Source organism: Platalea leucorodia (genome assembly GCF_965183815.1).
Source record: "Platalea leucorodia genome assembly, chromosome: Z".
Taxonomy (NCBI): Eukaryota; Metazoa; Chordata; class Aves; order Pelecaniformes; family Threskiornithidae; genus Platalea; species Platalea leucorodia.
The window spans coordinates 48020614-48046531 of record NC_138858.1 but is presented as its reverse complement, the minus strand read 5'-3'; the positions used below and the strand labels follow the sequence as shown (position 1 = coordinate 48046531).

At 35.6% G+C, this 25918-nt stretch overlaps 1 protein-coding gene across 1 annotated transcript in view; it reads left to right on the top strand.

Moving 5' to 3' along the window:
* CNTNAP4 (contactin associated protein family member 4) overlaps positions 1-25918 on the top strand; it is a gene marked incomplete at both ends in the record, with an annotated part of 249960 nt that overhangs the window by 140067 nt on the left and 83975 nt on the right. The window contains one exon of the mRNA XM_082337582.1: positions 17899-18046. Coding sequence (XP_082193708.1) covers positions 17899-18046 — 148 coding nt within the window. The remainder of the gene's footprint in view (positions 1-17898; positions 18047-25918) is intronic.

The following is a 25918-nucleotide window of genomic DNA, read 5'->3' as shown; positions in this document are numbered from 1 at the left end:
ATGTTTTAGAATAAATAAATATAGAAATATTCACACACATATATCTTAATAAAACCCACATTTTAAGATATCTTATGTAGCTTAAAATAACAAAAGTATTATAAAAATGGTGACTTATTTTAAGAGTTACATGAAGAAATTACTTAAGAGTTACATGAAGAAATGACTAAATACCTACTAAATTCATGTTTGTGATGAAGTCCTATAGATCCATTATTGTATTGTGTGCTTCTCATTAGTAATTTTTTTTTTAATATGAATGTATTTTTTCAGGGGTTTCTTACCTTATGGTATGAAAAAAATGAATTTACAAAGTATGACATTTATTAATATTTTAAATACAACATGAATTAAATTGTCAGTTAAAAAGTATTAGAAATCTTTTAGTCATTCTGTGTTATATGAAGATCATTTGAAATGTAGTTTGGTAGCTGAAGAATGATTTCCATATTCTGACAGATCTAAAAATACATACAATTGATACTCTATTAAATTGTCGTGTCCTTTTCCTGTACTTATTTTCACATCACTTCTGATTGTCAAGATGTTAATTTGCCAAGCAGAAGTAGTCTTCTTTTAAAAATAGCTTGATCTTTGATTTATTCAATGATGACAAAGGTTTTTGGGAGCAAACAATTTCTTCTTTCAAAGAGAAGGTGCCTATTATAAAAAGCAGACTATATTACAAGATTAAATCAGTATTGGTTTAATCCAAAACTTGACAGTCATAAGTTAAAAAAAAAAAAAAAAAAGTACATAATGTAGCTGTCATGGAGTAGGAACTGACCAATTTTTAAAATAAATTAGATATCAAGAGTTGTAAACTTAGGTCTTGAGAATAACTGAGTTGACTTCTGTGGGCACTTCCAACTGCTTTGAATGGATCACTCGCTATGAGACAGACCGCCTGTATGAAGTGATGAAGTGTTTTCACCTCTTTCCTTTCCCAAACTGTTCTTCCACCCCTAGTATTTGTAAAGAACACTAGTGAATTAGTCTTTAATTGTTCAGTTAATTACATTGTATTACTATCTAGAAGTTTGTTTTTAACCTTTGCATTCTTGGTACTCAAAGGTAATCGTTCTTATTTGCGTTGCTGAATTGTGGTCAGACAATTTGCTTGATCTTTGTCTTGATTTATTTGTTTCTAGATTTGGGTGTTCCCTAGGAAATAGAATGGAGTTTCTACTGGAGCACAAACATACTGATATTCGCTGATCAAAGACAAGGAATAAGATGTCCTCCACTGTAGGGATAAAATGGTTTTTAAAACTGGGTTCACTGGAGCACTGGTCACATAGCAATAATGCTCTCCTTATTTCTTTAGATGAAATAAAAATACTAAATAAGCTTAAGTACTTGCTGTCCTTAACAGTGAATCCCTTCTGCCTTGCACTTAGTTTTTTCCAGATGCATGGAGTAGGTAGGGATGACTAGCAAACTAGAATTATTCACTTGAGACAGCTTTACTTATGCCCACTCTACAGCGCCAGTGTGCACCAAAGCCAGTTTAAAGATGTTACCATGTAAGCAAGATCCATTAGGTTGAAATATTACAAAAGGTCTAAGGCAGTAAAAATTAGTCTTTGTCACACACTTTCCTACAGACTACTTCAGCTTTCTATACATCTAAATATCATCTGAAATTGCTATTAAAATTAGTTTGAAATGAAATCTCTTGTGTCACAAATATAGAGTAAAAGAACTAACATTCTTATTGTCAAAACCCTTGTAGAAGAAAAGAGGATTTTATGGAGCTCTAAGTTCCACAAGCAAAGTCTACATTAAAAAAATACAGAAAAAAAAAGTAATAAAATTCTAATTTTTCTCAGTATTTAGTTATTGCTTTCTTTTCGTACCCTACAGAAAGCCATGAGATACCATCCACCCCCAGTTTTGGTTTAAAAAATGGGTTTAGGAGCAGTTTCAGTGCACTGTGGAATGGTACTGTTTCTCTTAGAAAGGCTTTTCTGACACAGTCTGTTTAGAATATCTAAATAATGAAATAAAAAAAGGTATTAAGACTATACTTGAGCAAAGAAAAATTTAACTTGAGAGATGTGACCACCCATGTACCTGTAGCCATTTGATCACAATGTCCAGTTTTGCAACGCACAAATGACTCTCACTGCCTCTCTTCCTTCAAGCTTTGTCGTAAATGTTAGACATAAAAGATATTAAATAATCTGAAAATAATGATAATAGAAGCTGGCAATACTTGTACTTCAGCAGAGCTCTGTGGCTTTGATTTTGTCTCACAAATATGTTGCTGGCACGAGAGTCTTTCTGTAGGGGTAAATGAAAAGAGAATTTATTGATTCTTTCATTTAAGTAGGATAATTTTTAATATAAAGAACGATACTTCATATTGATCAGGCTTCTTCAATGACACTTTATCCAGTAGGCAGTTAATTATTGAAAGAAAATGGTTGAATATCTAGGAGTAAATGTCTTGTAGTGTGGACTTGGCAATCTATACAAGACCCACCCACTACAAATATTTTTCTCACTGGTCTGTATTTTAGCTTTAACACTTACTGACAGATGTACACATAGAGATGCAATTAAATGCTTGTTATGATTACATAAACTACAGAGATTAGCATGACAAGTTGCCAGCACTATTCCCATATATTCAGTCACCACCACTGAAGAAGCAGAGTTATGGGTACTCACTTCATGTGCACTAAAAAGAATTTATTCTCATTTATCCCATATGAGGTCTGATTCCTGATTGTTAGAGTTGAAAACCCTTGAAATACCCTTGAAATCTCAAATTGAGGACTATGTCCATCCTATTGTAACAACAAGATGTTCTTATGTATTCTTACTCTGGGTTTCTTGTGATGCATTTCTCACGTGGTATAACATGATTAGCGTGCAGCTAGATTTAAGTAATATTTGCAGTAACACTAGGGCCTATAAAGCAAATACTTAAATGCCTACCTTTGAGATAAATCAACACCAGCATAAGTTGGATTTACAAGCAGTATGTCATTTGACATGACTGCATTCTGTATTTTTAAACTTGGGATACAACAGTTGGGACAATTGAAGTCAAAACATTACCAGCTTTTGATGCAATTTGCATTTTTTTTTTTCTTAGCAAACAGAAAAGATGAAGTAAAATGTTGTGTAGAGGAGATGGGATTAGTGTTCAATGAGGCTAATCTGTTTTAGCTTTTCTACAGAAAGTAATGTATGAGAATTATTGTTAATACTGTACTGGTACCTTACTTTACTTTCCACCAGGCAGCCTGTTATGAAGAAAGATAGTGACCATCACTAGTGTGTCTTCAGGTCATGAACCATATGTCATATTTTCCCTGTGATCAATGGAGTTATTCAAACTCATGTCTTCAAAGAAATGAAGGCATACCTGATAGAATAGGTTTGATCTGCACATATGCCACAGGGTGGACAACTCTGAGTAGTAGCCACAAAGATTAAAATAGTTTTCTCCCATCTCTGTTTGGACACTTAATTTCATGATGTTTCTGCGGAGACCTTCTTTGTTCTCTCTTTCCCCACTGTGTGGGCAGCCAACTCACTCTCTGCCTGCCCTTCCCGTAGCTGATGGGCACAATCGTCTCAGTCATTTCTCTTTTCCCTTCCACAATCATACCATTTGCTGAGGTTTGCAGATGTGTCCTTTCTGTTCCCTGTCCATCATGTATTCTTGGTTGCTTTCACTGCATGCAATATTTGATAGTCACTTGTATTTGATATTTATTTGTATTTAAATGTACAGAAGTATAGCAAAGGCTGAACTACCATTATTTTGCTGCTTAGGGTACCCAAATCTGTTGGTTACACTAATATTGGATTCTTTGTCAGACACAAAATTTCCTTGTGACAAATACCTAGGAACTTGGTATTATTCCATTCACTAGTTAAAAAATCCTACTGTGGGTTTTAGGCCAAATTGCCTGGGCACAAAAGAGCACTCTAGTAAATGTTCCTAAGTGATCTAGCACTGTTTACAGTGCAGGCTCTGCAGATATCCTAGGTATGGGATCTCTGCATTACATTTCTGAGGCATCAAATGCCTGCTAGAGCAGTAGTATGCGTGTGAGTATGTCAACTTTTAAACACAGTTAAGTCTATCATGATGAGGATTTTCTCTGCTTCTCTTTTAAAAAGAACAGAAGATACACATGACTTATTTTCTGCTTAATATGAGCGAATACTTGTGTTTGTGCTTTGTTCTGTGTTTTATCCTATGTGCATCATGCAGGATAAAGATATTAAGATACCAGTGGTAAGTCTAGAAAGAAATATAATTGCAACTGATGGTATTAAACCTTCCAGTATTCACTGAAGCCTGGACTAAGAATGTCCCTTTGTAGTGGTTTGACCCCAGCCAGCAACTAAGCACCACACAGCCAATTGCTCACTCCCTCTACAGGGGGATGGGGGGGAGAATCAGAAGGGTGGAAGTGAGAAAACTCATGGGTTGAGATAAAGACAGTTTAATAGGTAAAGCAAAAGCTGCACACACAAGTAAAGCAAAATAAGGAATTCATTCACTACTTCCCATTGGCAGGCAGGTGTTTAAAGCCATTTCCAGGAAAGCAGGGCTCCATCACATGTAACAGTTACTTGGGAAGAGAAACGCCACGACTCCAAACGTGCCCACTTCCTTCTTCTTTCCCCAGATTTATATGCTGAGCATGATGTCATACGGTGTGGGATATCCCTTTGGTTGGTTGGGGTCAGCTGTCCCGTCTGTGTCCCCTCCCAACTTCTTATGCATCCCCAGCCTACTCACTGGTAGGGTGGTGTGAGAAGCAGAAAAGGCCTTGATGCTGTGTGAGCACTGCTCAGCAATAATGAAAACATCCCTGTGTTATCAACACTGTTTTCAGCACAAATCCAAAACATAGCCCCATACAAGTGACTATGAAGAAAATTAACTCTACCCCAGCCAAAACTAGCACACTCTTCCAGCTACTTTCAGATCTTCTCCCAAACTTAGAAAATTCTTCCTTTCTTCTCCCTCCCCTGTCTCCCACTGAATAAATGAGTAATATTCTTTGAATCTATTCTGCTAAAATAGGCTACAGCAAAAGGATTACTGGGAGGCCAAGTGGCCTTTTGCTAAAGTTTATACCATTTTATTCCACAGATGCAGACTGCTTTCTTTAGAAAACCTTTCCTTGCTTTGTTTAATTCAAATTTCTACACCTCTTTTCTCCTGCTCTGCATTTCCATCTGGGCTCCAAATAGAATCACTATGCTATTTATCACTATCATTACAAAACCATCTTATCCTGTTACCACCTTCAGTGCTGATAGAGGATTTCTTACTAGTGCTAACAGCTCACCACTTTGGGTTACTTTAACTGCGTGTCTCTGGTTTTGAAGACAGAACTTTATTTTTTTTTGTGTCCTCATGAATAGTTCTGCACTGTGAGTGGAACATGACTTTGTTCCATGATGTCTCTGTCTCTCATGCTTACATTGCAGTTGTTTTTAAGCACCATGTTCATTAAGTTGAACACCACTGAGAACATGTGTTCCTTAGTTAGATTTTTTTACATTGTATTCAAGAGTTTTAAGAGGCTACGATACACATGTCAAAGTTATCAATCAAATCAATGATGAAATATGAAACTTATTGAAATGTTTGCATCTGTTTCTCATGAGTGCAAAAAAAAATTGATTTTATTAGATCAAATAAAAAGATGAAACATGGCAGGAAGTAAATCACAGAATCATAAAATATGAAATGTTTTCTTTCATGCAGTAATCTTTCTTTATTTGTAATGAGAAGGAAGTTATCATAGTCTCCTGATACTTAACTTAATTTTGTGCATGTTTTTTTTTTTTTTTAATCCTCCAAGAAGTAAATAATAGTGTTTTCAACCTGACAATTTCAGTTCTCATTCAAGCTATGAAGATAATGATGGTAGCTCAAAACACGTTTTATTTTTTTCTCTGAAAGCATAAAAACTAAAAGTCTATTTTATTTTGACTAATGAATATATATGGACAGCTGAAATTCTCACATAACCAACTGACTCCAGGACCCAGGTTTTTCATCTGAACACCAAATGCTTCATCTATCAATCTAGCCATGTTTTTCATCCCAAAGTGATGTACTCTTGCTGCTTACAACACAGAAGAAAGAGGACTTGATGAAAATGAAAACCTTGCATGGACATAGTAAACCTGTTGAAAACAGAAAATCTGTTGACAAAAGTTACATATTGAAGTTACATGGGGGAGAACACGATGGTGTTTATCTGCTTAATCCTTTGTATTTGGTTACATTAAGGAAGTGATATGTTTTAACACTTATTTTTATCTGAATGATCATTTCAATACCTGTATCAGTTAGGTATAGCTCCGATTTCACTTTACCTTTGGTTTCTATAAAAGTCTATTAAATAGTCTTAGTCTATTTCAATGCAGGTGTGTAACCACAGAATAAAAGGGGTCAGCTAGAAGTTCAATTAGCTAGATGAGGGATAGTTAGAGAACGTCATCAGGAAACTTGAATTTGGGGGATTATGCTGTTGTTCCATCTATTTTCAGTGTCACCACCATGAATGTTGACATTTCTAGAAAATCAAACCTCTGCTTTTTTACTCCAAATGTTCTTAACAGGAAATATTTTACACATTGTATTTAATTTTTCTTAGTCACTGATAACTACTTCTGAATGCAACTTTAATATACATTTGCTGAACATTTCTGTTAAAATTTAATACAGAATTTGTATTAGTATACAGAAAGGTCTTTGAGCCTTATTGTTTATAGTCTATCTGAAAAGCTTAATCTCTTCAGTGAGATTCTCTGGGGTTTCTTTTCATAGTATCCTTCAACAGAGTAAAGCAAACAATGTGGAAGCTGCTTCCTTTTGAAAGATTTTCTTATAACCAGAATGGCAAGCACTATGTAAAAAGAAAAGTTATAATTTGCCACTGGTGAGATGGGTGAAATATTTGACTAATTTGGAAGTTGTAACAACATAAGAAACTGATTATCATTATGTTAACTTAGTGTGTTATACATTATTGTGAGTCCATAATGATGAGCTACAGAAGAATTCATATACAAGCATTTCTTTAAAGTTAGAAATGGTGAGACTTCATCTATGAAAAGCCACAGAAATACATTTAGTATGAAGCCTTTTTATTGAACTCCTATTGTCTGTGACCCTCAGGACATAAGAGCTCCAAAGCATTTGCTCTGCTATTTTTATGTTGCATAGTTAATGGTTTCCTTCCTTTTTTTCTGGTCATTTCATTTCATTTCAGAGCAAAGTGTGAAATTGTATGCAAGGGAATGTTATACTGTAATATTAAGACAGGTTTTCTTATATTGCTTTAATCAAACAGGATTCCCATGTTCTATTTCGACATTTCAGTAGATGCACTGCTGTTACATCATAGCTATTTTATTTATAAATTATATTGATTTATTATTTCTTTCTGGTAGTGTCTGCACTATGCTATGTGCTGTGGAAGTATAATCATGAATCCTGATTGCTACCTAAATTTCATATAATGAGAAATACACGATCCCACAAAATCTTACAACTTTTAACAAGTAGATCTGTGGAATAAACAGGTTAAATAAATTACTGCTCTTTGAAAGCATTTCATAACATTTATAGAGCTTATTATTTCTATGTAAATGTATTTGGTTTGATACTCAACATTAAATAACATTAGTAAAAACATTTCTTTACATAGCACAGTGCTGGTTGAAACTCAAACTGATTTGAAAGTAGAAAGAACAGTTACACTGTATCCCAGATAGGAAATTCAATGCGTTCATATTTTACAGATTACTTCAAATTGATTTATTAAAAAAAAAAAAAAAAAAAAGTAGTGAAAATAAATTGTCATAACACTTCCATTAAAAACTACTTTGGCAGTTACCGTCAGAGATTATCACAGTTACCTTTGGATTATCAGAATGCAAATTCAAGGACTACAGTTCCATATTTTAAAAAGTACATGTATTTTTGTTTCAGATAAAGAATTAGCTAATCTTTGAAAGTCATTGAGGATAAAGATTGTTTAGAATTCCATTAATACTATTATGTAACACATTCATACTTTAAATTTTCAGGGAATATCTGTGAAGTACCTCTGCTTAAGTATTGATAAATAAAGCATATTGGTTTCATAATTACATATTGGTAATTAATAAAGAAGAGTTGCTATGATAACTTTTTAAGAGAGGATTAACAAACCTCAATGTTATGCCCAGTTGTGTTAATACAAGGGCTCCCTCCAATGGTGACAAGTTACTTCACATACAATTTATTGCTACATATGGATGAATGAAACAGGAAATAAGGTAGATGGAAGAATTAAAAAAAAAAAATAGTTGTCTCTGGGGTTTACATTAAGATATTTTCAATGCATACATTAGTCCCTACACTGTGACATCTAGACAATGAAGTACCTGAACGTGAAAAAAAAAGAAAGAAAAAATACACTTTTTATCAACCACATTTCCAAAAGAGCATGCCTAACTGGTGATGGACCTCTGCTGGCTAGGAATAGCCATTCAAGGAGCCTAGAATTACACCTTACCTGCACACCCCTGCAATGCTGTTGAGTAAATGAGATATCCAGCTGCTACTGCTACAAAAAGAAACAAAAGCCACATACTTTTGTTGTTAGCTTATTTTTTAGATGACAAAATCTTCCTCTTCTATATTAATATGAAAGCAAACTGATTCAAATTCTGTTTCTTGAAAACAAAAAAACAAACAAACAAAAAAACACACACAAAAAAAACCCCAAACAACAAAACAGAGACAGAAAGAATCTCTAGTACTGGGTCCATTCACAAATGTCAGCTGTCACCTTTGATAAATTACTTGGTAAGTGTGGTCTCATCCTTTCTTCATCTCCTACTTCTGGAGCTGTTCCCTTATGTAAAGGTGTGCTGATATTCCGCTCACACAGTGAAAGGCAAAAAAGAGGAAGAAACATGACATAATATACCAGCGAATAAAATATTCACTCAATGTGAAGAAATGCCATAAAGAGGTAGACTGAAAGAATATTGGTACAGTTTACCCCAGTATCCTGTTTCTGACTGACACTGATGGAAATCTGTAAGAACAGCATGAGGATTTAGTGAGTGCTTACCAAGTATGGTCTCCAAGCCAGCTGTGCTTCATGGTTTACTACTTCCTAGGAAGAGAAATTGTTTAAAGAAGACAGAAGTGGTGCAAAACTGCACCACCATCACCAACAGCACACATCAGAAAATTCAAATCTTTTAGCTTTAAGATTAGGATTGAAATAAGAAGTCTGAAGAGAAAAGATAGGCCCAGCATTTTACAGAAGAAAAATAAAAATTTGGGCAAAGGAAAGAGAGAGGAGAAGAGAGGACTGAAAACGGAATATTTTGCATGGTCAAACATCAACTTAATATTCAGAGAGTATTGAAAGGAACATATATCTCTGAAGAGTGGTTTGTGTGTCAAGTTTTTGGCACACTCCCTTGCACTGCTTTGGAGATGTTAACACTCTTAGTTCCCAACAGCATGGAGGAGGTGGACCTGGAGGTCTGAGCCTCACAGAGGTCCCACTGGGATTTCAGTCTCATGTCACATTATGAACTCTGTTTTTTTGCCTCCCACCACCTGGCTCAAAAGAAGTCCACACAAAAACTGCATTTTATAATGTGAAAACAAATATCACAGAATCACAAAATGGTTGAGGTTGGAAAGGACTTCTTGAGGTCATCTGGTCTAACACCCCTATTAAACAGGGTGATCTAGAGCTAGTTTCCCAGGAACATGCCCAGAGGGCTTTTGAAGATCTCAAAGGATGGAGACTCCACAACCTCTTAGGGTTTCAGGTCTCTGGAAAAAAAAAAAAAAATTTCTTTACAGTAAAAAGTTTTCCTTATGTTCAGACATAACTTCCTGTGTTTGAGTTTATGCCTACTGCCCCTTGTCCTATCATGGAACACCAATAGAAAGAGCTGGGCTCCATCTTCTTTATGTCCTCCTTTCGTGTATTTATATCCATTGAAGTTATCCCCCCTGAGCCTCCTCTTCTCTATGCTGAACAGCTCTCTCAGCCTTTTATCATATGAGTAATGCTCCAGTCCCTCCATCATCTTTGTAGCCGTTTCCTGGACTCTCTCCACTGTGTTCATTTCTCTCTTGTACTGGGAAGCCCATAACTGGACACAGTACTCCAGATGTTACCTCACCAGGACTGAATAAATGGGAAGGATCACCTCCCACCACCCGCTGGCAATACTTTGCCTAATTCAGCTGAGGATGCCATTAGATTTCTTTGCAATAATGACACATTGCTGGCTCATGTTTAATTTGGTGACTTTGTGTTTCCCTGTGCTGAATGTCATGAGATTCCTGTTGGTCCATTTCTCCAGCCTGTTGAGGATGGCAGCACAACACTCTGGTGTGGCACTTGAACAAAGTCCTCCAGGTTTTGACGTCATCAGGAAAATTGCAGAGGGTGCACTCTGTCCCATCATCCAGATTATTAATGAAGATGTTAAACAGGATTGGAACCAGTATTGATCCCTGGTATACACCAGTCATGAATGGGCTCCACATAGATTTCGTGCCACTGGTCACCATGCTCTGGGCCCAACTCTTCAGCCAGCTTTCAAATAGGGCAGAATTCAAGTCACCAGTGGAGTCTACATTTTTATTACACTTGTGTACAATAGTCAAATGTTTCTTTTGCATCTGGTCAGAGTAAGTAGCAACTTTTATATCAAAAAGCATTAGAAAACTCTGTCTAATAACCCCATAGTACTTCTTTCATATATTCTATTTAAGCATTCAGTTCTGTTTTGAGGTTTCATGCATCACTGTCAGGAAAAGTGATGGAGTTAAAAAAGTCTGTCAAAAAGTCAGAGATGAGAAATTTTATACAAGAAGGATGGCACTAGCAGTGGTATGCAGCCTGTCCATCTGATTGTTGGGTCATTTTACTACAGTGGAATAACATGTTCAAAATTATTTGGATAATATTATATCAATATTAATATGTTCCTTAGCATTAGCATTACTAGTCTTAGTTTACAGAGTAAAGAAATGAGATTGTTGACAGGAGACCTAGCATGGATAGTCTACAGAGATGTTTTCGACTAAGAAGAAGTAGTTCCTGAATTTCACCTTTTACTTATATTGAAGCTTGTGATATTCAGCTTTTAATAAAAATTACAGGGACAGCAGTCATCCTGCTTCCACATTAGCACTGCCAAAGAGGAAATTGCAGTGATTTAAGTCTAGGAGGTGGGAGATACAGTTTTATATAGATGTCTGACCAGCTATTTCACAGTGTGCTGAACACTTAACCTGCTTTTTTCTAAATTTTCCTACCTGAGAACTGGTGATAATGACAGCTACTTTTTTCAAGTGTTTTGACATTTATAGAGGTCTCATTAATTTTAGTAGTTGTTTTCTTGCTTCTTTCTGTTCTCTAAAATGTGTTTGCAAATTCTTTTATTTCAGGCTGTTTCAAGACCATGTATCTTCCTTTTAGTTAATATTATAAGTCATAAATTCACTGCTTACATTAATCTTAAGTACCCAAGTGACTTTTTTAGGAGGATATTTTCAGCAAACAAAGTACAAAAGTAGAATGAAAAATAATATGGCATAAAATACAATCCACTTATTGGTTGAAGGTATGTCATGGCTTACTGATTCCATAATTTTGTTTGACATTTAAAGTATTTGGCTTAATTTTGTTTTGATCATTAGCTGTCCTCTAGCACTTTTAGGTGGAAGATAGATCTAGTTTGCAAGTCTTTGGGAAGAAGTTAATTTTAAACAATGCTCAAAAGAGGAAACTGCAAAAGGAACAATTTATCTTTGCAAGTTTGTAGAGAAATTGAGTGTAGTTGATGTCTATTAGAGAGGAATTTCACTGGTCATACCAATCTTCTTGCTGAGCATTTTAATTGTATGATGTATTTCTTGCATCCTTCACAGCCTGTTGTCTTTTATGCTGTGAATTTTAGGAATTTTTTGCTGTTTAAAAGCTGGGAAACATCCAGAACACTTCTATGGTGCTAAAATTTGTCATTATTACAAAATTAAAGAGTTTAAAGAAGTTAAGAAGCATGAATAGGCAAATGACAGGACCATGTAACAGGACATGGCTATACCTAGGTAATATAAATATGAATATAAGGAGCTTGAGTTTTAAATCTAAGAAATATCAGTAGACAGCAAAGAGGATTAGGTCACAGTCATACTGGTCAACCAACCAGTTTAATGCAGTAAAGCATTCCCCCTAATGTGTTGCTATAAACAGTAAAAGATACTACAGGAGGGAACTAATACCTTGTTCTGGAGTGTTTCAGAGAATTCTTTTGGATACCGAATAATTTGAAATAGCTAGCTATATGTAGTAGCTAGAGTTTTATTTCTTCAAAAGATACCCACTCTCCTCCTGCTTTTCATCATAGTACATGAGAACAATTCACCTTGAGGTGTTCTATAATGAGCAAAGACACTGTTTAGTAAATTCTTATGAGGGGAAGTTATATAAGATAACTATGTACAATGTAATTTTTTAATTAAATAAATTCCTTTTCTAATTTTTAGCTCATCATGTATAAAACTATTAGTAATGCAGTTACAAAATAAATCATGTTTTGAAACATTCTGAAGAGCGCTCAATAGTCCGTTTTTGCCATCTGTAATTTTAATAGCACTCAGAGATGGCTAGTAATTAAATGAGAGATTTGTATTCCTCTTGGTAAATGAAATGATTTTTCCATAAGAAAAAAACAGTAGTATTTTCAATGCTAAAAACTATAAAATTCCAATTTTGAACTCTTGATTTAAAAGTAGAACAAATTATACTTTAATGGTAAATTCTACAGCACAATGAATTAACAGGTATTTAAAATATAACGTTGAATGGTATTCCTTAAAGTATTCTTAATGGACTACAAAAACAGTAAGTGAAAAATACAATTATAGATGAAGTAGTCTTTGAAATCTTTTCTTTCAGAGGATTTTTTTTAAATTATTTTTGTTTATTTTTTTCAAATAACATTGTGTTTAAATGGAATTGTACTTTGTGAATCACATTGCTCAAGTTTATAATATTAAATGATGAAATCAGTATGCCGCAAAGATTTGAAATCTTTTAGGCAAGCACATTAGAAATATCTATATAATAAAAAAACTTCACAAACAAACAAAAAAGCAAACAAGCCCAAACTCCATTGTAACTAAGAAAGATGATACACTTAGGGAACCACAGTATGAAAGAGCAAGCAGTATCTCATGCATGACATCAATATATCTGACACTAATTAGTCATGGTTGCAGCATGGCAGTGATTTTAAGATCCTACCACTGTTTTGCTTGGAAATCGTGTTATTGCTATAGCTGGTCAGATATTTTTCTTTTGACCATGGCATTGGACAGATGATGTGCACAACGTGCAGATGATATAAATGCATCAGAACATGCCAGATAGAGTATGCTCCTATGGAAACAGCAGAAGATGTTACAAGCAGTGGACATTGACTGGAACAAGAATTTATGATGATTTTCTAGCCAGGTTTTTTTCTATCTGGTCTATCTAAACCATGTTGTCATTAATATATACTGTCCTTCTTTACAAAAGATATTATGATCAGTCAAATTTTTGAATTTGTGCAGCTACCATGTGTTTTTGTCAATTTAAGATTACTCTAGTATAGTGCAACTGTATCTTCAAATAGTTCAGAGAGAAGACCCGGTGAAAAATACAGCAAGTAACTTACAGCACAGGGCTCCTCACTAAGATGCCACTGATACTATTTTATAGCCAACAGATCTGTCAGTTTTTACATACATCATTGATTATAACCAATAAAACCCTAACAATCTTTATTCATTTTATCTATGCAATCACCTTCTCCTACCCATAATTCTGATCTGGAGATCAAGTAAAGCAAGCCGTTGCCTGGTACAGTGTTTTCTGGTCAGAGTGAAGGACATTCCCATTCATTTTTTCACTTTAACAAAACAGTTCACATCTGTTGATTTTCAGGACCAACTTCAAAAGACTAACAATAACTTCCCACAATGGTACTAGGATGAGAAGGAAGAGTCTCAATGTTTGGATTCTTGTGCAATGAATATCTCAATGACATTGATGTTAATTGGAATGTGTGCTAGGTTAACTTGAATAGACATTTCTTTTGTTACTGAGATGTAAATAATTAAACTATTATATGAACTTGGAGGTGGCTTAGAAGTTACAGGAGAAAATATTTTATTTTGAACTCCCTTAGTTCTCAGAAGAGCTCAAAATGGCTTAATCCTGCTGCATTATTAGAGTAGTTTGACACTCTAAGGCAAATAAATTGCCAGGAGCCTGTTGGGATTTCTGTTCCCTTCCTGACGACCCCTGGCCGTAATACCAACTACAGTTTTGGTGTGTGTCACCAGCAGAAAGACTTGTACAGGCAGTTCTGCTTGACAGTATTTCCAGAGCATAACCATCATCATGCAACAACAGCAAGTATTTTATAGGAACAGCTCTTAGTTACTTCACACTGATTTTGTCAATTGTTTTTGCTGGTTTTGGTAGCAGAATTCATAAAATACATGACGAAGCTTAGGTACAGTAGTACCTCACTGCTAAACTTCCTCTTCTGACAAAATTATGCAGGTTGGGGTCCTGTTCCAGTTCTTGTCATTTAACAAGAAATAAGAATTTGCATCTAAGTATACTTATTTAACATAGCAATATTTGTATTTAATATGAAGTAATATTTGTAACAAACCACATAATACTTCTTACAATGGGTACACAACATATGTAAAAACATTGTGCATATTATTTAGCCATAGAGTATGTTTTACAGTGTATATATAGTATATTATACAGTAAAAGTTGCATTCATAAATAAGCATCATCTGTTCTAGGTGATCTAACTATGGCTCAGTATACACAGTGCATGTCTCATACACAGCTTTACCTATGGAGGACTTTGTGACTGGCTAAGGAAGTTTTGGACATGAGGCTGGTGTTATCTCTGCTGTAAAAACACATTTGCTTTCTAGATAGAGTATGGAGAGGGAAACAAAGAACTTCATTTTTACCTTATCTTGAAATAAGCTTACCTTTACAATCATTCTGAGCTTGCTGATGTCCTTCTACACAAAGGATTTAACTTTACTAATACAGTCTGGAGCACATGTGTGATTTCTGATGCCATAATGAGCTGAATAATTCTGTCTTCAAAGCAGGGTTGAAATAACTTGAGGTAAAGAAACTGCAAGGTTAGAAATTGAGTAGGAGCGTTTGAGTGTAGGCCTTCATTTCAGGCTTCAATACAGCCCAGGGTACTTTTCCTTCATAGAATACAATAGGCTGTGAAGAGCTATCTGCTTAGACATCTAAGCTACTGAGTGCCCCTGCTACTGTTTAAGGCTAAACTGCAATATAATGTTTCCAAGTTTCAAAAATTGCATTCTTTGAAAAAGACGGTATGTCTTCATGCTATTAAAAAGCAGTATAATACAATATCTGTAAGAACATCAACTGAGATGCACTAGGCAGTTATATTGGAGGTGTTGGCTTTACAACCCTATTAATGTTTATGCAAACAATGCTTATCATGTGTAATGTTCATATTAACTGAGGGTCACACTGAATCTTTTTAACGATCAGATGCCTGTGTACGTTGTGAGGACTCTGCCTAACCTAGAACAAGGGCATGTTCACTTTGAGTGATTTGGCACAAGAATGAAGTGATCTGAACAGTCTGAAGAAGGCAGCGGTGGGAGGAAGGAAGCTCATTGTATGGTTATGATTGTGTATTTAAACAGTAGCCGGCTTGGACTGTGAAAGAGTAACTGCATTCTACTATAAAGACAGGAGTGTATTTCTCACGTTGAATATACTTCTAAAAAGCCTACAAGCTACTTTCATAGGCTTTGGCTATGCCTTTAGTACTTATAGTTTGGAGGAAAAGCTGTTGGATAGCCTCCTCTTTCTCTTTCTTGTGAAAAGGATTAAAACTGAAAAAAGGCCCAAACTATGTATTTTAACCTTTAGACTGTTTACAATCAAGCAATAAAGACCCATTTAATACTCAACTCATTTGATACACTTTTTAAAGTGTTCTTCCCAGATAAAAGCTTTGTAAAATGACAGCTAAAAATATTGATTTCTAAACTGACCATTCTGAATGGTTTAAGGAGTAGTTTGAATTACTTTTAGGCTGTTACTGAACTCAAAAACCTAATTTTAAATTAAGAACACATGGCTTAAGTGTTCTTATCCTTATATCCTGCAGTAAAAAATCAAGCAATATTCATTCTGTATTCAAAACTTAACAACTAATTTTCTTGAGGTGGCTGCCCTCTGAAAATGCTTTTGGAAAAAATTTAAATCTTAATTCAACACTTCATTTGCTCACAGTACTTACATTTCTGGGGCCTGGGTTCTGGTTCAGTCAACAACCTAATTGGCACTTTCATTGGCAGCTATATTTGTTACAGACTGCAAATAAAGATTTGAAGGGACAAGAGGTCTGGAAGAGTGTCACCCTACAAATAGTATCTATTCTCCACTGTTTGTTTTAGCATGTTTCCAGCTTCACCCACTGTGATAGTGGAATTATAAAGCACGAAACTGAAAGTTGTGTGGACATTCGGAGTCACTAACTCTCATTGCTTATTACTAGCTTAATACGTTAGCTGTAATAAGCCCATTCACTAGCTGTTTTCTTTTTTCCTTTTTTTTTCTTTTTTTTTTCTATTGAATATTTGCAGATTAGAATTTATTAAAATTTTACTAGTACAGGGAAGGGAAGGTGCAAAGATTCATGTATAAGAGGGTAAATAAGGAATACAATCAAGCTAACCTCTGCTTCAAAAACTTGTGGCAAGAGAGGCTGCATACCTAAAGACGTTGATTTGTGTATATTTCTGCAGTTGCAACATCTGTGGCTTATAGTTATAGCAACAGTACTGTCCATATATCCATAAATGTGTACTCTTTTTAATTCTGCTCATCAAAATATTTCAGAGAGCTAATCTGTCTAATTTATCAGATATTTAGATCCAAAATGTTTGAACAAATTCTTTCTGCTTCACATAGCACAAACAGGCAATGAGAAAAAAAAAAACACAAAACACCTGAACATGTAACCAAGAAAATCAGAAGATATTTTCCAGTCTTTAGGATGCTAAAGTTCATGATTACAGCCCTTCAGATTTTTTCACTTTCTTCTCTACATTTCTTTATGTTTCTTTATGGTTTCTTTATGTTTTCTTTATGTTACAAAAAGGGAAAGTAGTGTTATCAGTTAAATACTGCCAAAAAAAGTTTCTATAATACTTCATTTTTTTTTTATCTCTCACCTGGGAAAAAAAGTTGAAATTTAGATTTTTCTTTTTCAACAGAATGCTGAATTGAAATCCTTTGATAATACTCTGGATTCTTTAGTTGGAAACCAGAGTCATTCATCACTATGATCTGTCAGTATAAGGACTTTTTGGATGCAGCATACTACGCATCTAAAACACAGGTTTGCAATGAAATTTAACTAATTTTTTGGTAAGAGGAAATCATAGAGCTCACTCTGTTGTCTTATGAAAATGTCAGGATGTCCTACACATTTTGCAAAAGGAATGTTGGATTTTGAAATGTTCCATTCACTTAAATTTTAGAAGGTGTGAGATTTTTCAACGGGTGTGGTGTCACCACTAAATGCACAGATGCCTTAACACTTGATCCAGAAGAACAGTGAAGAATAATTCAGCGGTTGTTCCTATGGAATTCACTGATAATTACATTTCATTCCTGTCCTTCACTGTTTGCCAGATGAGGGTGTAAAATGAAAAGATCAGCAATACTTCCATATATTTCTGTATTCAATATGGATGTGGCTGATCTCTTTTTCATTTTCTTCTAGGCCTTTTCTGGAAACACAAATGCTGACAGTGTCGTATACTATAAGCTTCATCACTCCATTAAAGCAAGATTCCTCCGTTTTGTGCCTTTGGACTGGAATCCAAATGGCAGAATTGGAATGCGCATTGAAGTGTATGGATGCACATACAGTAAGTGTTTTGCTGAATCAGCTAAATGAAATGACTATTAATTTTTGTCTTTTGCTACCTAAATAACACTTGAAAGTAGATTTCTAAGCTTAAATTTAATATTGAATAAAACTGATTCAATAGGTTTATGTGCAGACTTCACTATTTCTGCGTCATCTAACAATATGCGATGCTTATTTTCCAGTTCTTTCTGTGTTGGAATGAATAGTATGGACATAATCCAATAACAGATTTACTGCAAACTCTTTTTTTGATAGCATTAAAAACTGCATCTTAACATGGTATACTTTCTACCTGAATGGTGAAATGTGGAAAATGTTTTCAGTTTTAAATATATATGGTCTTGGTCCTGAGCCAATAAAAGTACAAGTAGATAGACCCACAAATACACAACTGAAGGATACTTCAAAGTTGTTATATATTTAAGGGGTACTTTCAGAATAATTTTTTGTCATTAATAAAACATTAATAACAGATGGAAGCATTTGGAAGACAAATGCATAAGTGTTATGGTTGTATTGATCTGCCGGACAATGCATGTCTTCCTGTTGTCTTCCTGTTATAGTTCTTCATCCCTGGACTTTTTAAAAAAATATTTGTCTTAGCAAGTTCCTTACTGGTTTTTATTCTCCACATCTTTCATCGATGAGGGAAACAGAGTTTATTTGAAACAACCTCTTTAATTGCTTGTTTTAAGTACTTTCATCTGTTGTTTTTTGTAGGATTCTATGCTTAAGTCATGCTTTACATGGCAGATCTCTTCTGAATGATCTCCATATATCTGTCTTCTATTTCCATTCATTAGTGTCTGACGTTAAACTGAACATCAGTAAACACATCTCTGGGCTTTCTGCCTTAAACTTGACTTTATAAAATGAGTAAAAGACCATGAACTAAGGCTATTGGAAATTTAAACCTGAGTGCAGGAGGTTAGATCACCTCAGAAACTAAGTTAACTAACTGTCCCATCCCAGAGAACAGACAGCGCATGCCAGAAGGGTGGGAGAAGTTAAAAACACACAGAATTCCTCAGTGACATCTGCCTGGAGACTGGAAACATGACTTATGATTCTTAGAACAATCTAATGATACTGCTGTAACAGAGAAATGTGGCCAAGATTCAACCCTCCACCGTTTTAAGTACCAGGACTACTAACAGTTAAAAATGGAGTCTGAACAGATGATGTTATCATTCCCAGCTGAAAGCTCATCTGAGTCTCCCATTTGAAATCTCATCTCTGTGGTACTTCATGAGAGTACATTCTTTCCTGTCTCTAAGCTTCACTGAAAGTCAATCAGCTTTGCTTCTTCCTAGTCCTTTACCTTGTGCATTCAATAATGTTTAAATCCTTACTCAAAGTCTTGTTCTCAAACATTTCCAGACTGAAGACCTCTCTTTTGCACATGCCTAAAATCTAGATTTTAATTATTATATTCACTATTATAATTTTCTCTGTCACACCTTGCAAGGTACCCTATGGCTCTCTTCTGTGATATCCCTATTACCACACTGTCAATGGAAAGTGTCCATGTTACTAAAAATAATAAAACATATAGAATAAGCAGTTACACAGTTAAAATATTTTGTGTGTGGTCAGTAACTACTTTTGAGAAAGAGTATGTATTTTTCTGTATTTTACTTATTTGGTACAGGATTGATCCTATAGATAGCTTATGGAAACAAATAAATGATAACTATCTTCTAAGATTAAGTTGAATATAAAAGGAATATTTGCTTCATCCGTTATCCAGTCTAATGCAGTACATAAAGAACACAATAATGTTAAAAATATGGAAACTTTTTTTTAAGCTCGTTAAGATTTTCTCTGTATTAATGATGTTGTGAGTTCTTGAAATCCTCATTTTTTCTATGTATAAATGCTTTTGTTCCAAATGAATTGCAGACTGTTTATCATCTCTTTATTTATTTTAAACATCTAGAATTACCATGTGCTTTTAGTAGTTCAATTCAGTGGTTGCTGTTGAAGACAAACCAGCTCATTATAGTCTTATAGTTCTAAAATATATTTACCAATTTGAAAGATTAATTCTTTCTCGCCAATCTTTCCCTCTATTTATCAGACACATGCAGAACACGTAGTTATAATAATTAGGCCCAGCTCTTTCTAAATTGCTATGTACTTTTCCGGGGGGGACCTGAAGATAAAGAAAAGAAGAAATGCCAATGATACCTACTTTAACTTTGAGTCACGCTTTCCAGATTTCCCATTTCTCATTCTTCTCTTCAAAGAGATCTCACTGGGTCTTATATTGTAAGAGTAAGCAGGTCTCTTCCCATTTACCACCAAATATGTGGACTGTGTTCTGTATTCAAGTACAAATGCAGTAATTTCTTGCTTCAGTCTTATCTGTTGCAAATTACACAACTAAAACTAAAATTGCAAGAATATGTAAAGTTGATCTCACCGTTCCATAAAGTGATATAGAAAAATGCATGCCTGTTACATCCAAAATAAGTCATTACTATCTTAGTGAAGTAATACTTAGAAGACAACTGTTGGTACTTCTTTACCATTGCTGCTCTGTGTAACTGAATAACTTGGTCTAATATCCTCAGAACTAACATTTCCTCTTTAATTTCAGTCTCAACAAGGTTTGGTAGTGTCCATGATAGATGTCCATAGGCTAAACCAGGTTATTATGAGTTTTGTTTCCTTTTTTTTTTCCACAGAAATCTTTTTTTACTATAAACCTTTTAGGCCAAGGACTGTCACATTTTTGTATGTTTGTAAAGCATGCATCCAGAACATTTCCTGCCATTTTTTCCTCTTCGTACTTATGGAATAGAAAGACTAAATAAGGGTAGTCAGTTATGGAGTTATATGAAACACTGAAAGAATTCCCCTGTATTCTTTGTGTTTAATTATTCTCCTTCCTCACGCTGCTACCTCTGCCATGTTCCTCAGTTTTCTTACTCCTATTCTACAGTCTTTTTCATGTAAGAAAGAAAGAAAGATGTTTTCTACCTCCAAGTGAACTACCTGGCTTCATGTGGACTGATGAAATCTGCTTGTGCCATGACTACAGAACAAACACTCTGTGCTGACAAAAAAAACTCCCACCCCAAAATCTCTCTCAGTCTCTGCCTGGTAGTTCTTCCTATTTAGTGTGTGCAAAAGAGACTGATGAATCTCTACTGACATTTCCTGTGTCTTGTTCCTGAAATGTCAGATTGTGACAATTAAGCCATGTAAATCAGAGTTCAAGTTAAGCTATCCCCCGGCACTAAAAATGGGAAATTACAAATCTCTTTGGCTTACTCTTTTCTCCCTTCATTACAACGCTCTCTTTCTCATTCCATCCTCTGAAAAACAGTAGGCTAAAAATAGAAAAAAAAAAAACCAACTTTTTCATGAGACAGAAACATGGCTTTAAATATGAAAATGACAATTGTGTAAAATTGTAGGAGAAAGATAACTGGGAACTAAATTCACGTTGTACATTAAAACATCGTTAGATGCAGTGCTAACAACAAACACTGCAGATATTGTGATATGCAAACCCTCTTCCAGAGTCCTCTAACACTGTAAAATGTGTTGAGGCTTTTTGAACATTCCCTTCCTGGCTGGAATGCATAAAATCAATGGCAGAGTTATATCAGTCAAAGGACTTCCCACCCTCTTCATAACTGGGATAAGGCACTTTCACGGGCTTGATGTGAATGTGATTCAAAAAAGTCCATTTTAAATGTGGTTGATTATGAATATTTTTAACATGCCACATTTTTTTTTTCCAAAGGCTTTGTTTAAAGGAAGACCTAAGTCCTGATTTACCTGTTTTGAACACTGTGAACATTTTCAGTCTGCTTTCCCCAAAACTGGAAAGGGCCAGAGAGCGTATTTCTCATTTTAATACAATTGGTCAGGACTAAGGATATCTAAATCCAATAAGAAATGCCAAACAGTTTGCATTGGTTTAAGTTTTTTCCTTATAGAGAATTAGCATTAACTTCAATTAATTCAAAGATCAACAAAAATCAAATCATTTTTCAAACAAAGATATTGCAACTAAAACTTTTGCTCAGGATGACTAGAACTCTTGATCCTACTGTGTGTGAGGAGGCTTCCAGAATTTCCAGTTTCTCAGAGGCATTTCATCACTTCCAACGGTATTTTCACAGCATACTAAGGATGTGGATTACATTAATTTGGGAAAGACACATTGTAAATTGTGAAAACAAAAGATGAGTGTTCACAAAGCAAACCAACCTTTTTTATTTTCCTTATTTATAACAGTAGAGTAGAGAAAACCCATGGAGACTCATGTTCAAGTCCATGGACTATTAGAAGCTGAGAGTAGTTGGTAAATACAAAACAGGAAAATGTTATAGCACCCTGGGTATTTGAGCTCATTCTCTCTATCCTGATAACCCTGTAGGAGATGCAAGCTTTATCTCTCACAACTCTTTCAATTTATTTCTAGTGGTAATGCACAGATGGTGAAGACAAAACATGTGTGAGAAATGATATAAGAATTTTGATTAACATCTGCAGCCCTTTCACAATCTTCATTCATGCATGGTGGTGCGGGGAAGGTTTGATTTTGTTTGTTTTCCAAATTTGGAGAGAGTAGATCTCGCTTCTTAGGAGACAGCGCTGCAGAATAATGAAAGGGATTTTGGAGAGCAGTGCCAAATTTTGTTCATGCTTTTTTCTTGATAACTAATAACAAGAGTATGTTCCCAACCAAGAAATCCTGCTGTTATCAGTACCTGCTAATAATATATCTATATATAGATAGATAAGAATATATCTATATATATGGTTTGATAGATACATAACAATGTACGAGTTCTATTATCGAAGTTTTTATTGAGCTTATTAAACTTCACATTCATTATTTAAATTTAACATTGATTAATGCTTTTACTGTCCATATTTATTCAATGATATAATGAAGTAAAATAGTCAACCTAGGCTTCATTTTTAGGTAGAATGTCATGTTTATTCATTGTATATTTGGTAAATTAATTCTTCATAAGTAAGAATTGCATTACCAAGATGTGAAGGAAATCAAGAAACTATATTTAAAACCATAACTGCATTCACTTGACAAGAGTTTTTGAAAATGGAGTATAAATGACGGACTTTAAGTGTTATAGTTAATTTGAATTGAGTTCATTTCCATGCCAACAATGTGGAGAAATATTTTTAGGGAAATTAAATAAAATTAGTAAATATATAATAGGTTTCCATTGACTTGCAAGAAGTCAACCAATCAGTTGAAAAATATCTTCATATTTTATTGAGTGTCCTTTACATCTTCATTTATTTCACAAATGTATCTTTCAAGGGTAATTAACTTTTTCTTCTTTACTTATGAACTGTGAATACTCTATGAGCTTTTTGTAGTGTTATCAGTTCCTTTGTGTGGGTCTAGTTTGATCTGTACTGATTTTGACAGATATTCTTTTATATTATTGGAATAAAATCAGTTGGTCCTTTTCTTTTTCCTTTCCTTGCCTTGCCTTACTTTGCCTTACCTTGCCTTGCCTTTCTTTGCATTGCCTTGCCTTTCCTTATCTTTTCCCCAAGTAAAGCAAAAGTATGCGACCTTGAAATAAATTAGGTAAAACACTGTCATAAATAGAAAGTAGATTTCACTGGAGCACTGTCATGGAGCTATAACACTCTACCTACCTTTTAGCACAGTCATGAGAATTATCAGTGTAAGTGAGTAAGACAGAAAGTATACATTCATAATGGAATAATGAAAATTCATCAGTATTACACTTTTCTTCATCTGTAAAACTTAGGAGTTTATTATTTTGTCTATTATAGCACAGAATCAAGCAGGTCAAGGGATGTGATTCTCCCCGTCTGCTCCACTCTCATGAGACCCACCTGGAATACTGCATCCAGCTGTGGGGTCCCCAGCACAAGAAAGACATGGACCTGCCAGGGTGGGTCCAGAGGAGGGCCACGAAAGTGACCAGAGAGCTGGAACACCTCTCCTATGAAGAAAGGCTGAGAGAGTTGAGGTTGTTCAGCTCTGCAGAGACTTTATTGTGGCCTTTCAATACTTAAAGGGGGCTTATAATAAAGATGGAGAGTTTTTTCCAGGGCCTGTAGTGACAGGTTTTAAACTGAAAGAAGGTAGTTTTAGAATGGACATAAGGAATAATTGTTTTTGTTTTTGTTTTTGTTTTTTTAAATGATGAAGGTGGTGAGACACTGGAACAGGTTGCCTTTAGGAGCTGTGGATGTCCCCTCATTAGGAGTGTACAAGGTCAGGTTGTATGGGGCTTTGAGCAACATGATCTAGTGAAAGGTGGCCCTGCCCATGGCAGGGGCACTGGAACTAGATGATCTTTAAAAGTCCCTTCCAACCCAAACTATTGTATAATTCTATACTATGCAGGTGACCCTTGAGGTATGACCCTAACTCTCCCCATTGCAGGTGTCGGAGGCCCCTCTATCTGCCTGTCTGACCTGTTTTCTAGGGAGGTTTGCTGCTTGCTAGGGACTTGGATTCAGGACACTGTGGAGAGACTGTTGAGGCTTGTCCAGTCTTCAGACTATCCCCCTCTGCTGCTCTTCCATGTGGGCACTAACAGTACTGCCAGGGGAGACCTGTTGTGTATCAAGCTTGACTACATGGCTCTAGGGGCAAGGGGCAAGGGCATAGGGTCTCAGCTGGCATTTTCCTAGTTCCTGCTGACAAGAGAGAGGTGTTTGAGGAGGACTGGATGGATCCTTTGGATCAACAACTAGTTGCACAGCTGATGTCAGCAGCAATTATTCAGATTTAACAACCTTAGGACAGTCTTTGAGGATTGAGAGTTGCTAGGAAGAGACAGAATTCATCTGAACATTTAGGGCAAAAGCATCTTTTTCAACAGGCTGGCCAACCTAGTGAGAAGAGCTCTAAACTAGGAGTGATGGAGGAGGGAGATGATGGCCCAAAATCAAGTGAGTGAGTGGTGGACTGGTTTGAGAAACAAAGGCTTCAGAGCAGTGTGGATAAGAGATACCATTGAAAAAACAAACCAGGGCTGAAGTGCAAGCACTTGACCATCACAAGTGCAAACACACAAATAGGCAAGTGCTTCTGTGAGGGCAACATGAAAGTTCTCACACTTTTTTCTGAGAAATCAACACAAGTAGATGCCTTTCTGAAGTGCCTGTGTGCTAATGCACACAACAAGGGGAACACACAGAAGAAATTGAGGTCTTCATACATTTGAAAGATGACAATCTCATCACGAATGTAGACATATGGTAAAATAGCTCACACAACTGGAGTGGTGCCATAGGTGAACACAGGCTATTTAGAAAGGACTAGCCAGGATGATGAGGAAAGGCAGTTAACATTTATGTAAGCAAGCAGCAGGGATGCATGGAGCTCTGCCTGTGGACAGATGATAAAACAGCTCAGAGTTTATAGATTACAATTAGAGGACAGAACAAAGGTAGTGACATTGTGGTGGATGTCTGCTACAGACCGCCTGATATGGGAGAAAGGGATGAGGCCTTCTTCAGACAGCTGGAAGAAGCCTTAGGTTCACAGGGCTTCATCCTTATTGTGGACTTTAATCACCCTGATATCTGCTGATGGGACAACATAGCAGGGCAGAAGTAATCCAGGAATTTTCTGGAATTCTTTGATGACAACTTCCCAACAGAGATGATCAAGGAGCTGACAAGACGACACACTCCACTGGCCCTCATACTTACAAACAAGGAAGATCTCATGGTGGATGTGAAAGCTGGGGCAGCATTGGCTGCAACAACCATGAGATTGTGATGTTCAAGATCCTGAGAGAAGGGAACAAAGCAAATAGCAGGATCACAGCCTTGGTCTTCAGGAGAACAGGCTTTATCACGTTCAGGGACCTGATTGGAAGAGTGA